This window comes from Salvelinus sp. IW2-2015, linkage group LG4p, assembly GCF_002910315.2.
Source record: "Salvelinus sp. IW2-2015 linkage group LG4p, ASM291031v2, whole genome shotgun sequence".
NCBI classification, from domain to species: Eukaryota; Metazoa; Chordata; class Actinopteri; order Salmoniformes; family Salmonidae; genus Salvelinus; species Salvelinus sp. IW2-2015.
Genome location: NC_036841.1, coordinates 24033824 through 24050079, shown reverse-complemented (window position 1 = coordinate 24050079; position 16256 = coordinate 24033824). Strand labels below are relative to the sequence as shown.

Here is a 16256-nt window from a genome sequence, read left to right as displayed (position 1 = left end):
AGAGTCTTGGTGGTTCCAAACTTCCATTTAAGAATGATGGAGGCCACTGTTTCTTGGGGACCTTCAATGCTGCAGAAATATTTTGGTACACTTCCAGATCTTGCTGCCTCGACCAATCCTGTCTCGGAGCTCTACGGACAATTCCTTCTACCTCATGACTTGGTTTTTGTTCTGACATGCACTGTCAACTGTGGGACCTTTTTATATAGACAGTGTGTGCCTTTCCAAATTCATGTCCAATCAATTGAATTACTGCAGGTGGACTCCAAGTTGTAAAACATCAAGGATGATCAATGGAAACAGGATGCACCTGAGCTCAATTATTATTTGAATACTTATGTAAATACGGTATTTCAGTTTTTTATTTTGAATACATTTGCTACATTTTCTAAGAACAGTTTTGCTTTGTTATTATGGGCATTGTTGAAGATTGCTGAGGACATTTTATATTTTTCCATTTTAGGAAAAGTCTATCTAACAATGTGGAAAAAGGGAAGGGCTCTGAATACTTACCGAATGCACTGAAATTGTGTATGTCTGTAATGTCTATGTTATTGTTTTAAAATGTATGTAAATTTAAAGTGTTTTTTCTTGTTATGTATTTTTCGTTATGTGTCAGACCCCAGGAGGTCTAGCTGTCGCCATTTGGCGTCAGCTAACAAAAAAATGGCTGTAAAAAGAGTGGGAGTTGTTGAGCACTGACATGGGTCTGCAGGAGGCGAGGACCCAACGAGCACAAGCACCCAGTGTCTCAGCCTTCTCCAACTGGCTGTGGCTGTTGTGTGCGTGTGTTTCAGGCGTGTGTACGAGCGGGTATGTAGCCTCAACCTTCTGCGTGTCGTGGTGGTGTGTGCACTGCCTTTCTGTTCCTCTTCTGATTTCATGCCACAAGTAGCTTCATTCCATCTTTATTGAGAAGTGTGTGTGTGTGTGTGCGCGCTTTTGTTAGAAGTCCCTCCTGAGCTGTGGAGGATCGATGAGGCAGTGTCGCACACTAGCTCTAATCATCTCACTCTCTCTCTCTCACACACACACACACACACACGACAGGGCTGGGCTGGGATGCCTGTGTGCTCTGGGAGTTGGCCTGCCTGCTGACAGTGCTAGATGGCAGGATAAGTTGTTTCTATCAGAGAGAGGTTTCTATGCCTGTGGTTCAGGTATGCCACATGTAATGTATTATGTGTCTACCCTGCCAGAATGACAGAGGAGAGCAAAACAGGGCTGCCTGAATGCCTTTCCCAGGAGAGAGTGAAAGAGGCAGAAAGAAAGAAGGAAATAGAGACCCCACCATAGAGGTCTATTAAAACTCACAGCAGGAGCCCATTGTGACAATGGATCGATACCGTACCTGTGCTACATGCAGAGGAATTGGAACAACCTCTGTCAGTAACATCCATTTAGGTGGCAACATTTTATGTAGGTTAGAATGTACCTGAGCTGTGGAGGATCGATGAGGCAGTGTCGCACACTCAGCTCTAATCATTCTCACTCTCTCTCACACACTCTCACACACACACACACACACACACGACAGGGCTGGGCTGGGATGCCTGTGTGCTCTGGGAGTTGGCCTGCCTGCTGACAGTGCTAGATGGCAGGATGAAGTTGTTTCTATCAGAGAGAGGTTTCTATGCGCTGTGGTTCAGGTATGCCACATGTAATGTATTATGTGTCTACCCTGCCAGAATGACTGAGGGAGAGCAAAACAGGGCTGCCTGAATGCCTTTCCCAGGAGAGTGTGAAAGAGGCAGAAAGAAAGAAGGAAATAGAGACCCCACCATAGAGGTCTATTAAAACTCACAGCAGGAGCCCATTGTGACAATGGATCGATACCGTACTGCTGCTACATGCAGAGGAATTGGAKCAACCTCTGTCAGTAACATCCATTTAGGYTGGCAACATTTTATMTAGGTTAGYATGTAACAGAACAGACACTGTGAATAGTCTTTCCTCGACCCATTCCCACTTACTTCCATTAACCCCTCTTCACTACCTAGCTAGCTCTTCTCTGCAGAATATCTGTGTAGTCTTTGTGGTGTTGTTTTCCTTGACCACTCCTCGTCCAGCTATGTGGTGACAGAACTGATGCAGAGTGACCTCCATAAGATCATCGTGTCACCTCAGCCCCTCAGCTCAGACCACGTCAAAGTGTTTCTCTATCAGATCCTCCGAGGTAAGACCTCTCCGACACGCTCACACACTCCCAGATCACATTGCAAACATTAAAACGTGATATTCACACACATATCAGTTTGAATCGTCATGATAAATAACGGGGTAGGACCTTCACACAAGGAACTGTTATCAAACCGTTCAACTGAATCCTTCCCGGCATGTGTTTTGTCTGTAGGACTGAAGTACCTGCACTCAGCTGGCATCCTACATCGAGACATCAAACCTGGCAACCTCCTGGTCAACAGCAACTGTGTGCTTAAGGTTGATCTACTGTTCTCTACTATCTAACATCTCCATCCTCCTGTGATGATGACATGTATTACTCAACTGAGATCTACAGTATGATATTTATGAGGTCAACTTGGGGTTGGAGTCTGCTCTGTGGAAGTACAGTATCTGAAATGCGCGCACACACACACACACACACACACACTCCTGACTCCTGCCCTCACTCACTATCTGGCGCCCTGAGTCTCTGTAGCCTGTGTTACTGGGGGTCTGACGCCCCAGTGGGATTTCTACAGTACACGATGCTGGGCTCCTGACACCTAAATCTTCATCCTGGGTTCAAGTAATGGAGGCCCTACCTGGGTTTATTCTACCCTTAGCTCCCCCTCCTCCCTCACAGACAACTGGGAGGGGTGCTAGTCCACGGGTGGGGGAGAGAGAGAGYGAGCGAAAGTGAGGAGAGGGTGGAGGACAGATTGATTCTCTGGCTGACTCTGGAGAACAGATTGTCTCCAGCAGACATTTACTAATTTAGCTTCTAATTTCCCAAAAACCTTCCCTACACATTCTGGGCTATTTTCAGACAAACCCATCCCTGCCTGCCTCTGTGATGCTCCCTGCATATGATTGGGTGCTGTCTGCCCATGGTATCGCTGTGTTCCTTCTCTATCAAGTCTGCCATTATTTTAGAGAGGCGGTCATTTAATTTCTGATGATAAACATCCCCTTCCAAAAATCTCCCTCAGCAGCATCAGCTACTCAAGCAGTTTGATTCAGTTGTGTACAAGCTGGTGGGGAGCAATCGTCTGAAGTAATGTGACCCGTAGCAGTGCGACACTAATGTGGCTCCCCAATCCTTCACTTCCTGTCATTCTGACCAGAATGTATATTTAGCTAACAGCAACAAGAAGAAATTGGAGAAAAAAAAAGTTTTTTTTAGCTGTGCTGTCCTAAGCTTTCTTTGGAGGAGGTGAGGGTGGGGGGGACTGAGACAGAAGTGTGTTCCTGTATGGACACCATAGAAGAGGTTGGTAATCAACTTCAGTGAGTGTTTTCATTGGAAAATATAATTAGTGATGTGCCATGCATTTCTGAAAAAGCTGCTCATCCCTTGAGTTTGTGGGGGAAAGAATTTCGGAGCAGCTCGTTAGTCCGTTTATGAACGATCCAAGTACTCCTTTCTTTTATGTCTTTAGACGTATCAGACGACGTTCTCATTCAGTTATGTAACAATTGACTCAGAACAGTCACAGTAAGATGCCAAATAATAAATAGTGTATCTTACAAGAAGCTGCATGCATCTAAACCTTGGGTTAGGTTGGGTTGGGAGGACTAGTCTATTTGTATATTGGTATTGATGGATGTATTAATGTGAACATATTCTCTGCCTTCATCCCTCTCCAGATCTGTGACTTTGGGCTGGCGCGGGTGGAGGAGCTGGACGAGTCTCGTCACATGACTCAGGAGGTGGTGACCCAGTATTACCGCGCGCCAGAGATCCTCATGGGCAGCCACCATTACTCCAACGCCATCGARATTTGGTCTATAGGATGCATCTTRGCCGAGCTACTGGGCCGACGCATCCTGTTCCAGGCACAAAGCCCCATCCAGCAGGTAACCAATACTGTAAACACTGGGGACATGTTGATCTGACATGGAATACTTGCTGATCTAGTATTCAGTGCAGAGCATTTCTGGGCTTATTTTATAAGATAAAAAGGTATTCGCTATCCTTAGTTGTGTTAGTCTGTTGACTTCACAGAAAAAAATTTTTCAGCTTGAGCAGAGCTTTCAGAGATCAAGTTTGTTTTTGAAAACAGAACAGAGTTTCCTTGAACCTTTAGTGTCAGTGTCTCTCCAGACCTTGGGCTCTGATCCTGCCTCGTTTACATCCCTTTCAGAGATMACATGTTGCCTCCRGATTGGCACAGCGGTCTAAGGCACTGTTTTCGCATTGCTAGAGGCGTCACTACAGACCTGGGTTCGATCCCAGGCTGTGTCCCAGCCGACCACGACCGGGAGACCCATGAGGAGGCGCACAATTGGCCCAGTGTCGTCCGGGTTAGGGGAGGGTTTGCCAGGGAGCTTTACTTGGCTCATTGCGCTCTAGCGACTTCTTGTGGTGGGCCAGGCACCTGCAGGCTGAATTTAGTCGTCTTTCGAGTCCGTACTGGAGTTGCAGTGATTGGACAAGACTGTAACTGCCAATTTGATATCACGAAATTGGGAAGAAAAAGGGGTAAAAAAAAACTAAATTACAGATGACATGTTGAGTTAGCTGGGAGGGATGAATGCAGTTTTATGTCTCAGTACACACTACTCCCTTTCACTTCTGATCGAACGACACAAATGGCTCATGTCTAAAATGACAGTGTTCACAGATACTGTGTGTTCACAATACACTGCAAAATTGCATTCTGGAGCAATAAGTCAGTACAACACACAATACATACAGTACAGCTCCCTGGAGTCATTTACTTAGCCTGCCTCTCTCAACTACTTTGCCTTACTGCATATGTGCCATAGCGTGTGTTTGTGTGTGTGCGTTCGAGCATGCATGTCTCAAGTACAGTAACATGTGCTGCATGGTGTTCTTCTGTGTTGAAGCTGGATCTGATCACGGACCTGCTGGACTCCCTCTCTGGAGGCCATGAGGACGGCGTGTGAGGGGGCCAGGGCCCACATCCTCAGAGGACCACACAAACAGGTAGAGACACAGATGAGCGGCGTATGTTAACTGGAGCAGGACAGCAGATGAGTCTCCTGAGCAAGGTTTCAGAAGTCCTACAAATTACAGGAGTCAGTGTGAATGTCCTCTTGGAAAGCAAGATGCGTTTTGTTGATGTTTTGTTCCACCTCTTTGTTTCATTGACTTTTGTATTAACTCTAGTTATTTAAAGAACATAGGTTTCACCTCTACTGAGAAAAAGATCCAGCTGTTTGTGTTTGTTAGGGCTGACCCCAATTGAGTCGACTGGTCGATGTGTTGATGCTTGTCGACCAATATGGTTGTGTTAGTCGAGCATGTTGTCATGCCAACTGTATGTATGTACAGTTGAAGTCGGAAGTTTACATACACCTTAGCCAAATACATTTAAACTCAGTTTTTCACAATTCTGACATTTAATCCTAGTAAAAATTCCCTGTTTTAGGGCAGTTAGGATCACCACTTTATTTTAAGAATGTGAAAATGTCAGAATAATAGTGGATAGAATGATTTTAATTTTAGGCTTTTATTTCTTTCATCACATTCCAAGTGGGTCAGAAGTTTACAAACACTGAATTAATATTTGTAGCATTGCCTTTAAATTGTGTAACTTGGGTCAAACATTTCGGGTAGCCTTCTACAAGCTTCCCACAATAAGTTGGGGGAATTTTGGCCCATTCCTGCCTGACAGAGCTGGTGTAACTGAGTCAGGTTTGTAGGCCTCCTTGCTCGCACACGCTTTGTCAGTTCTGCCCAGAAATCTTCTAACAGGATTGAGGTCGGGGCTTTGTGATGGCCACTCCAATACCTTGACTTTGTTGTCCTTAAGCCATTTTGCCACAACTGTGGAGTATGCTTGGGGTCATGTCCATTTCGAAGACCCATTTGCGACCAGCTTTAACTTCCTGACTGATGTCTTGGAATGTTGCTTCAATATATCCCAATAATTTTCCGTCCTCATGATGCCATCTATTTTGTGAAGTGTTCCATCCAGCAAAGCACCCCCACAACATGATGTTGCCACCCCCGTGCTTCACGGTTGGGATGGTGTTCTTTGGCTTGCAAGCCTCCCCCTTTTTCCTCCAAACATAAACAATGGTCATTATGGCCAAACAATTCTATTTTGTTTCATCAGACCAGAGGACATTTCTCCAAAAAGTACATTATTTGTCCCATGTGCATTTGCAAATCGTAGTCTGGCTTTTTCATGGCGGATTTAGAGCATGGCTTCTTCTTGCTGAGCGGCCTTTCAGGTATGTCGATATAAGGACTCGTTTTCTGTGGATATATACTTTTGTACCTGTTTCCTCCAGCATCTTCAAGGTCATTTGCTGTTGTCTGGGATTGATTTGCCACTTTTCGCCACCAAAGTATGTTATGTCTAAGAGAACCGTCTCCTTTCTGAGCGGTATGCCGGCTGCGTGGTCCATGGTGTATATATACTTGTTGTACTATTGTTTGTACAGATGAACGAGGTACCTTCAGGCGTTTGGAAATTGGGCCTCCAAGGATGAACCAGAATTGTGGAGGTCTACAATTTTTCTGATTTGCTGATTTGTTTTGATTTTCCCATGATGCAAGCAAAGAGGCACTCAGTTTGAAGGTAGGCCTTGAAATACATCTACAGGTACACCTCCAATTGACTCAAATGATGTCAATTAGCCTATCAGAATCTTCTAGAGTATGACATAATTTTCTGGAATTTTCCAAGCTGTTTAAAGGCACAGTCAACTTAGTGTATGTAAACTTCTGACCCACTGGAATTGTGATACAGTGAATTATAAGTGAAATAATCTGTCTGTAAACAGTTGTTGGAAAAATGACTTGTGTCATGCACAAAGTAGATGTCCTAACCGACTTGCCAAAACTATAGTTTGTTTACAAGAAACTTGTGGAGTGGTTGAAAACAAGTTTTAATGACTCCAACCTAAGGTTGTACCGACGACTGTGTGTGGTGTGTGTGTGTTTGGTTATTATGGTATGTATATATATATATATTATATATATATTATATATTATATATATATATAATAATTACAATTATGTAATATGTGTATGTGTAATTAAATATAATATATATACAAATATATATATATATTTATATACATATAATACATACAATATATATTTTATATACACATACACACAATATATCACACACTATATATATAACACACACATATATACACACATATAATATACACATATTAATTATAGTATATTGTATATATATTATATTATCATATATATATACACACATACATATATATATAATATGTATATATAGTATATGTGTATATATTTATATATATATATATACACACATTACATATATATATATATATATATATATATATACACCACTTATATATGTGTGTGTATATATATATATATATATATATATATACACACATATACATATATATATGTATACACACATATACATATATATACTATGTGTGTATATATATATGTGTATATATATATATACACACATATACATATATATATTGTATACACACATATACATATATATACACTATATATTTATATACACATATATATTTATATACACATACACACATATATACACACATATATATATATAACACACATATATACCACATATACATACGTATATATTAATATATATATACACATATGTATAATATATATATATAGTACATTCAAAATTTAGACACACCTACTCATTGATGGGTTTTCTTATTTTTACTATTTTCTACATTGTAGAATAATAGTGAAGACATCAAAACTATGAGATAACACATATTGAGTCATGTAGTAACAAAGTGTTAAACAAATCAAAATAGATTCTTCGAAGTAGGCACCCTTTGCCTTGATGACAGCTTCTACACTCTTGGCATACTCTCAACCAGCTTCACCTGGAATGCTTTTCCAACAGTCTTGGAGTTCCCACATATGCTGAGCACTTGTTGGCTGCTTTTCCTTCACTCTGCGGTCCAACTCATCCAAACCATCTCAATTTGGTTGAGGTCAGGGATTGTGGAGGCCAGGTCATCTGATGCCGCACTCCATCACACTCCGTCTTGGTCAAATAGCCCTTACACAGCCTGGAGGTGTGTTGGGTCATTGTCCTGTTGAAAAACAAATGATAGTCCCACTAAACGCAAACCAGATCGGATGGCGTATCGCTGCAGAATACTGTGGTAGAAATGCTTTGCTGGTGATACTATAGGTGATTTACGGTGGAGAACCACACATGCGGAGATCATCCGTTCATCTACTCTGCATCTCACAAAGACATGGCGGTTGGAACCAAAAATCTCATCACCAAAGGACAGATTTCCACCAGTCTAATGTCCATTGCTCATGTTTCTTGGTCAAAGCAAGCTCTTCTTCTTATTGGTGTCCTTTAGTAATAGTGGTTTATTTGCAACAATTCAACCATAATGGCCTTATTCATGCAGTCTCCTCTAAACAGTTGATGTTGAGATGTGTCTGTTACTTGAACTTTGTGAAACATTTATTTGGGCTGCAATAAGCTGAGGTGCAGTCAACTCTAAATTTTCCGTATTGACTGACCTTCATGTCTTAAAGTAATGATGCTTATTTGAGCTGTTCTTGCCATAATACGGACTTGGTCTTTTACCAAATAGGGCTATCTTCTGTATACCAACCCTACCTTGTCACAACACAACTTATTGGCTCAAACGCATTAAGAAGGAAAGAAATTCCACAAATTAACTTTTAACAAGGCACACCTGTTAATTGAAATGCATTCCAGGTAGGACTACCTCATGAAGCTGGTTGAGAGAATACCTAGAGTGTGCAAAGCTGTCATCAAGGCAAAGGGTGGCTACTTTGAAGAATATAACATCTATTTTGATTTGTTTAACACTTTTTTGGTTACTACATTATTCCATATGTGTTATATCATAGTTTTGATGTCTTCACTATTATTCTACAATGTAGAAAATAGTAAAAATTAAGAAAAACTGAAAAAATATTCTGTATGAGGATCAGGAGCTCAGGGTGGCGCAGCGGTCTAAGGCACTGCAGGCTGTGTCACAACCGGCCGTGACCGGGAGACCCATAGGGCGGTGCACAATTGACCCAGCATCGTCTGGGCTAGGGTAGGGTTTGGCTGGGGGGGCTCATCGCATTCTAGCGACTTCTTGTGACGGGCCGGGCACCTGCAGGCTGACTCTGGTTGTCAGTTGAACAGTGTTTCCTCCGACACATTGGTGCGGCTGGCTTCCGGGTTAAGCGGGCGGGTGTTAAGAAGCGCGGGTAGGCTGGACGCATGACTCAACCTTCGCCTCTCCCGAGCCCATTGGGGAGTTGCAGAAATGAGACAAGATCGCAATTGGATATCACGAAATTGGGGAGAAAAAGGGGGCAAAATACACAAAAAATAATGATAAAAATTAAGAGGAACACTAGCTCAAACAGTAGAACATTTGAGGTGTCTGTACTCAGCTCTGTTGAGCTCCTGCCCAAGTCAAGCACTGCTTCTTATCCCTTTCGCAAGTAGCCTACAGCTGTGTCTGTCCCAAGCTCACTGGCGCGGGAAACTCTGAGGGCCATGAATATTTTATCCAATGCTACAAGTTCGCTAGCGCAAGCTTCTGGCTGGACCCAAGTTAATAGTTGATACAATGATTCAAGTTCATTGCAGACAAGCCATGCTTAGCCAATCTGATTTATAGGATATTTATTTTTATCAAGATATTTTCTACCCGCAGGCTGCAGTTTTAATTTGTTGGCTTTGTGTAGGCTATTTTTACATAGTTGGCAATGGGAATAGAAGTTACTTTTTAGGTTTGTATCATTTTCATTTAGATAGTATTTTGATTAACCATATGACAATGATTTTGAGATATGAAGACGTTATTATGAATAAATGAAACTGTTCCACGAAAATGTGCATATGAAAACCATAACGAGCACGCAGATCAGTAGAAATTGTGAAATAAATTGCCATTCCACATGAGAAAGGTTGCCGACTCCTCATGTAGCCTATTACCGGCAACTTCAGGAGAGTAATGGCAGAATCTGTGAAAGCCAGCAGGAGCGGGAGGAGAATGGTTGGTTCAGGTGAAGTTTTTTTTCTTCTGGTTATCTAGATATCTGGCTCTCTCTTGTGTTTTATTTCAACAGTCAGCTTAAAGTATCAGACAAGCTCAATGCGTATATAGTTGATTTTATTAAAACACATATGGTGTGTCTATATATGGAAAGATACACGTTTAAACATTACGACCAATCAATTGGTTGAAAGAACAGATTACTTTCGGTCACCAAGATTTGTCTTGTCGGGGACAGCCCTGGTGTGTGTGTGTGTCTGTGTGTCTGTGTGTGTGTGAGTGAGTGATCCTACAGTCCTCTGGAGCTCATGTCTTCATTACTAAGGCTTGACAGATTTGTGTAAGTGGGTCGGGTCTCTGTGAATGGAATGACATAGCCAGTAACCAGCCAATGGTTGATTGGTATTGGGGGTGTGTTCTGTCTATCTTCCATGTCTGATTTGGGCAGATGGTATCCTGCAGGGAACAGGAACTGCAGAGCAAGCACTGTGGCTTTGCCCCCTGCCTCCCATCAACCCACAAGTCATGCCACTCTTATACCTCTTTGCCATCTCCCTACCCTGTGTCGTGTGTGTGTGCATGCACACTGCACACGGCCACCACCCACCCCCACCATCACTGTAAGCAAACGCTGACATTTGGATGACCTTGTCACTCGACGCTCCCTCCCATGTGTGTGTCTCCTGCAGGCTAGGCAATGCGTGGAGCAGGATGTTTTAATCATGTCTATCGACTGACGTTTAGATTACAGACCTGGGGCCGGTAGGGACAGCATAGGGAGAGGAGGGAGGGGTAGTGGAGTGATGGGGGATGTGGGTGTATGGGTTGGAGGATGGTGGTGGGGTCCGAGCCAAAAGGGATCATGTTTCCTGCCACCAGTGCAGTCCCAGGACACATTGTGCCATCATGCGGTTGAGGTGGGAGGGAGGAGGGCTTGACGGTAGTCTGAAAAAGTGTATGACGCTCACAGAAATGCAGTGGTAGGAAATATATTAACATCTGGGGTTAATCTTACACCCCAACAACCATGCTGGTCCTCTACCTGCAGGCTGGCTGTTCATCTGAACCCCCTCTCCCTGATTCTCACAATTCTATATGTATTGCGATTCGATAATGTGTATTTATTACGATTTGATGTTGCAAAAATATTGCTCACCATATGTCTGCTGCAGAGTGACGAGAGAGTCATGAAAACAAATTGGCTCTCTATTTAAAAGAATATGGAGAACAAGCTTTGAGTTTTGGTGGAGGTACAGCAAACTAGCACAAAAATAATATTGTGATATTGTCAAAACAATATGATACAGTATATCATCAAAAATAATATACTGATATGTAACTATGGATTTCCCCCCATCACTACCAACCATGCTCTACCTGCAGGGTGGCTGTTCAGTGGCTGATTTGCATCTTTCTGTGGATGATTATTCACATTCAGTACATAACATCTCTGTCAAAGCCCTGGTTTTAGCTGTTCCTTCAGATGCAAGTTCAAAGCTTACAAGATGCAGCCAGAGGTCAACACACACTTGAAGGTTTTTTGGAGAGTTTGGGGAGCTACGTATTCACGTAAGAGGACAGGCTCTTTGTGAAGACAAGAGAGGTGGAGAGAATGAAGCATCACAGAGAGCCCCTGCCCTCTTCTCATCCCCCCCATTCTTTTCCCTCTGGAGGAGGTGAAGGACCTGCGAGAGGAGGATGAGAGGGCACAGGAGAGAGGAGACGGTGAGAGGTTGACCAAGGAGCTTTGAAGAGGGAAGAAGGGGTTTCTTTTTACGCAATGGGTGTCTGGGGTTTTGGAGCTTGGGAGGGAAGGATGGGGGGAAGAGAGAAGTGAAACATGGCAGGAGGAGGAGCGAGTGCCATTTTTAAAGACAAGGTTTTCTGAGCTGCATCAGCGACGTCATTACATCTGTTTATTCTCCCAGACAGCGAGAACGTCCACAGAGAAGTACAGGCACTCGGGCTGCTTCTGACTAACCTAATGTAGATTCCTCTCCTCTTCTTCTCACTAACCTAATGTAGATTTCTCTCCTTCTCACTAACCTAATGTAGATTTCTCTCCTTCTCACTAACTCATGTAGATTTCTCTCCTTCTCACTAAGCACTAACGTAATGTAGAAATAACCTAATGTAGAACTAACCTAATGTAGATGTCTCTCCTTCTCACTAACCTAATGTAGATGTCTCTCTTCTCACTAACCTATGTAGATAAACCTAATGTAGATTCCTCTCCTTCTCACTAACCTAATGTAGATTTCTCTCCTCTCCTTCTCACTAACCTAATGTAGATTCCTGTAGTTGCCAGAAGCTGCTACTCACACACTTCACTCTGCTGCTGGAGCACACACAACACACACAGAATCCAAATAAACCCGCCTTCCCCTTTCTCCAAATCTTTGTACAGAACTGTCTGATATGGCGTTGACATGCTGGTTGAACCCTAGTCTCTGGCTGTTTGTTCAAGTAATTTCCTACATCTTTATCGGCCCATCCCATTTTTCACCAGTCTRATCTCTTAGCTCCAGGAGGCTAGCTAGCTAGCGTTAGCAGCAGGTTTACATGAGTAAACAGTGGAATCACATCCACTTGTCCACACCACCATGCATCCCCAGGTGCAACTCTTCCTTTCACAGTGCCCTGCTGTAGCCTGGGAAGGCTTTGTTGTTGTATGGCAGAGTGATGTACAACTTGTTTGTCGTGCTCTGGGCTGAGGGATGGGGGCAGAGAGAGAGGGCAATGTTTGAGGGGGGGGGTGTGGGAGAGGGATGCAACTTTCCCTGGCTGCCCCTGGTGTAAAATAGCACATACACAGCCTGGAGGTGTATTGGGTCATTGTCCTGTTGAAAAACAAATGATAGTCCCACAAAGCCCAAACCAGATGGGATGGTTGTCACGTTCCTGACCTTATTTCCTTTGTTTAGTCTTGTTTAGTTGGTCAGGACGTGAGCTGGGTGGGCATTCTATGTTATGTGTTTCTATGTTTGGTTTAGGGTTGTCAACTAGCCTGATATGGTTCTCAATCAGGGGCAGGTGTTTTAGGTTTCCTCTGATTGGGAACCATATCCACACAAGTGGCTCAGGTAGTGCAGCTCATCCAGGATGGCACATCAATGCGAGCTGTGGCAAGAAGGTTTGCTGTGTCTGTCAGCGTAGTGTCCAGAGCATGGAGGCGCTACCAGGAGACAGGCCAGTACATCAGAGACGTGGAGGAGGCCGTAGGAGGGCAACAACCCAGCAGCAGGACCACTACCTCCGCCTTTGTGCAAGGAGGAGCAGGAGGAGCACTGCAGAGCCCTGAAAAATGACCTCCAGCAGGCCACAAATGTGCATGTGTCTGCTCAAACGGTCAGAAACAGACTCCATGAGGGTGGTATGAGGGCCCGACGCCACGCGTGGGGGTTGTTCCTCCTAATGCAAGACAATGCTAGACCTCATGTGGCTGGAGTGTGTCAGCAGTTCCTGCAAGAGGGAAGGCATTGATGCTATGGACTGGCCTGCCCGTTCCCAGACCTGAATCCAATTGAGCACATCTGGGACATCATGTCTCGCTCCATCCACCAATGCCACGTTGCACCACAGACTGTCCAGGAGTTGGCGGATGCTTTAGTCCAGGTCTGGGAGGAGATCCCTCAGGAGACCATCCGCCACCTCATCAGGAGCATGCCCAGGCGTTGTAGGGAGGTCATACAGGCACGTGGAGGCCATACACACTACTGAGCCTCATTTTGACTTGTTTTAAGGACATTACATCAAAGTTGGATCAGCCTGTAGTGTGGTTTTCCACTTTAATTTGAGTGTGACTCCAAATCAGACCTCCATGGGTTGATACATTTGATTTTCCATTGATCATTTTTGTGTGATTTGTTGTCAGCACATTCAACTATGTAAAGAAAAAGTATTTAATAAGAATATTTCATTCATTCAGATCTAGGATGTGTTATTTTAGTGTTCCCTAATTTTTTTGAGCAGTGTATATTTTTTAATTCTTTATAAATCTTCTTAGGCTAGGGTCTATTTTCCTGAATTTCAGTCTGACAGACGTGTCCAAACGTGTCCAAAGTAAGCCTGTTACTCAGGCTCAGAAGCCAGGATATGCATATAATTGGTAGCATTGGATAGAAATACTCTGAGTTTGTAGAAATGTTGAAATAATGTATGAGACTATAGCACAATTGATATGGTACTACACAAACCAGATTTTTGTTTTTGAGGTCCAGGCTCTTATAATGGAAAGCTATGGGCCCTATGCAATTCTAGCTCCCAGATTGCAATCCTATGGCTTCCACTAGATGTCAACAGTCTTTGTTCAAGGTTTCAGCTTGTTTCTTCCAAAACGAGTAAGAATTTTGAGTTTTTATACAAAGCGTCTCAGTGGAAAATCAGTTTGTTTACGTGCGACAAAGAGGACGTGCGCCTGCTAATTTTACATTTCTATTTAACATACTTCTTCCGTATTAAATATATAGTTTATTTACATTTTAGGGACCCGAGGATTAAATAGAAACGTAGTTTGACTTGTTTGAACAAAGTTTAGCTGGCAGCTTTTGGGATTCTTTGTCTGCATGTTGAACGAGTGGATTACTGAAATCGATGGCCCAACTAAACTGACATTTTGGGATATAAAGAAGGATTTATTCTAAAATAACGACCATTCATGTTGTAGCTGGGACTCTTGGATTGCAAACAGAGGAAGAATTTCAGAAGTAAGTGATTATTTAATCGCTATTTGTGATTTATGAAGCCCGTGCTGTTGAAAAATGTTGATTGGGCGCAGTCCTCAAACAATCGCATGGTATGCTTTCGCTGTAAAGCCTACTTGAAATCGACAATGCAGTTAGATTAACAAGAATTTAAGCTTTTTAACGATATAAAGTACTTGTATGTTATGTATGTTCATAAATGTTTAATATTACGATTATTTATTTGAATTGCGTGCCCTCCAATTTCCCGCTGACGGGACACCTAGCACTATTAAATAGCCACCCTTTGCCTTGATGACAGATTTGCACACTCTTGGCATTCACTCAACCAGCTTCATGAGGTAGTCACCTGGAATGCATTTCAATTAACAGGTGTGCCTTGTTAAAAGTTAATTTGTGGAATTCTTTCCTTCTTAATGCGTTTGAGACAATCAGTTGTGCTGTGACAAGGTAGGGGTATACAGAAGATAGCCCTATTTCGGTAAAAGATCAAGTCCATATTATGGCAAGAACAGCTCAAATAAGCAAAGAGAAACGACAGTCCATCATTACTTTAAGACATGAAGATCAGTCAATACGGAAAATTTCAAGAACTTTGAAAGTTTCTTTTAAGTGCAGTCGCAAAAACCATCAAGCGCTATGATGAAACTGGCTCTCATGAGGACCGCCACAGGAATGGAAGACCCAGAGTTACCTCTGCTGCAGAGGATAAGTTCATTAGAGTTACCAGCCTCAGATATTGCAGCGCCAAATAAATGCTTCAGAGTTCAAGTAACAGACACATCTCAACATCAACTGTTCAGAGGAGACTGTGTGAATCAGGCCTTCATGGTCAAATTGCTGCAAAAGAGACCACTACTAAAGGACACCAATAATAATAAGAGACTTTCTTGGGCCAAGAAACACGAGCAATGGACATTAGACTGGTGGAAATCTGTCCTTTGGTCTCTAGAGATTTTTGGTTCCAACCGCCGTGTCTTTGTGAGGCGCGGTGTGGGTGAACGGATGATCTCTGCATGTGTATTTCCCACCGTAAAGCATGGAGGAGGTGGTGTTATGTTGTGGGGTGCTTTGCTGGTGACACTGTCTGTGATTTATTTTGAATTCAAGGCACACTTAACCAGCATGGCTACCACAGCATTCTGCAGCGATACACCATTGTAACGCTCGTCGTTAGGTGGAAGAGAGGAGGACCAAAGCGCAGCGTGGTATGTTTCCATATTTATTGGAAACACTTAACACGAACAAACAATAAACAGAAAATTAAACTAACGACGCTACAGACCTGAACATGTGAACATACAGACAACGAAGAACGCAATGAACAGGAACAATCACCCACAAACAAACAGTGAGAACAGCCTACCTAAA

At 43.0% G+C, this 16256-nt stretch overlaps 1 protein-coding gene across 1 annotated transcript in view; it reads left to right on the top strand.

Moving 5' to 3' along the window:
* nlk2 (nemo-like kinase, type 2) overlaps window positions 1–16256 on the top strand; it is a 96299-nt gene that overhangs the window by 62553 nt on the left and 17490 nt on the right. Inside the window, 5 exon segments of the mRNA XM_023982922.3 lie at window positions 2070–2176; window positions 2354–2439; window positions 3811–4020; window positions 5014–5036; window positions 5038–5113. Of these exon segments, the coding sequence (XP_023838690.1) occupies window positions 2070–2176; window positions 2354–2439; window positions 3811–4020; window positions 5014–5036; window positions 5038–5113 (502 nt within the window).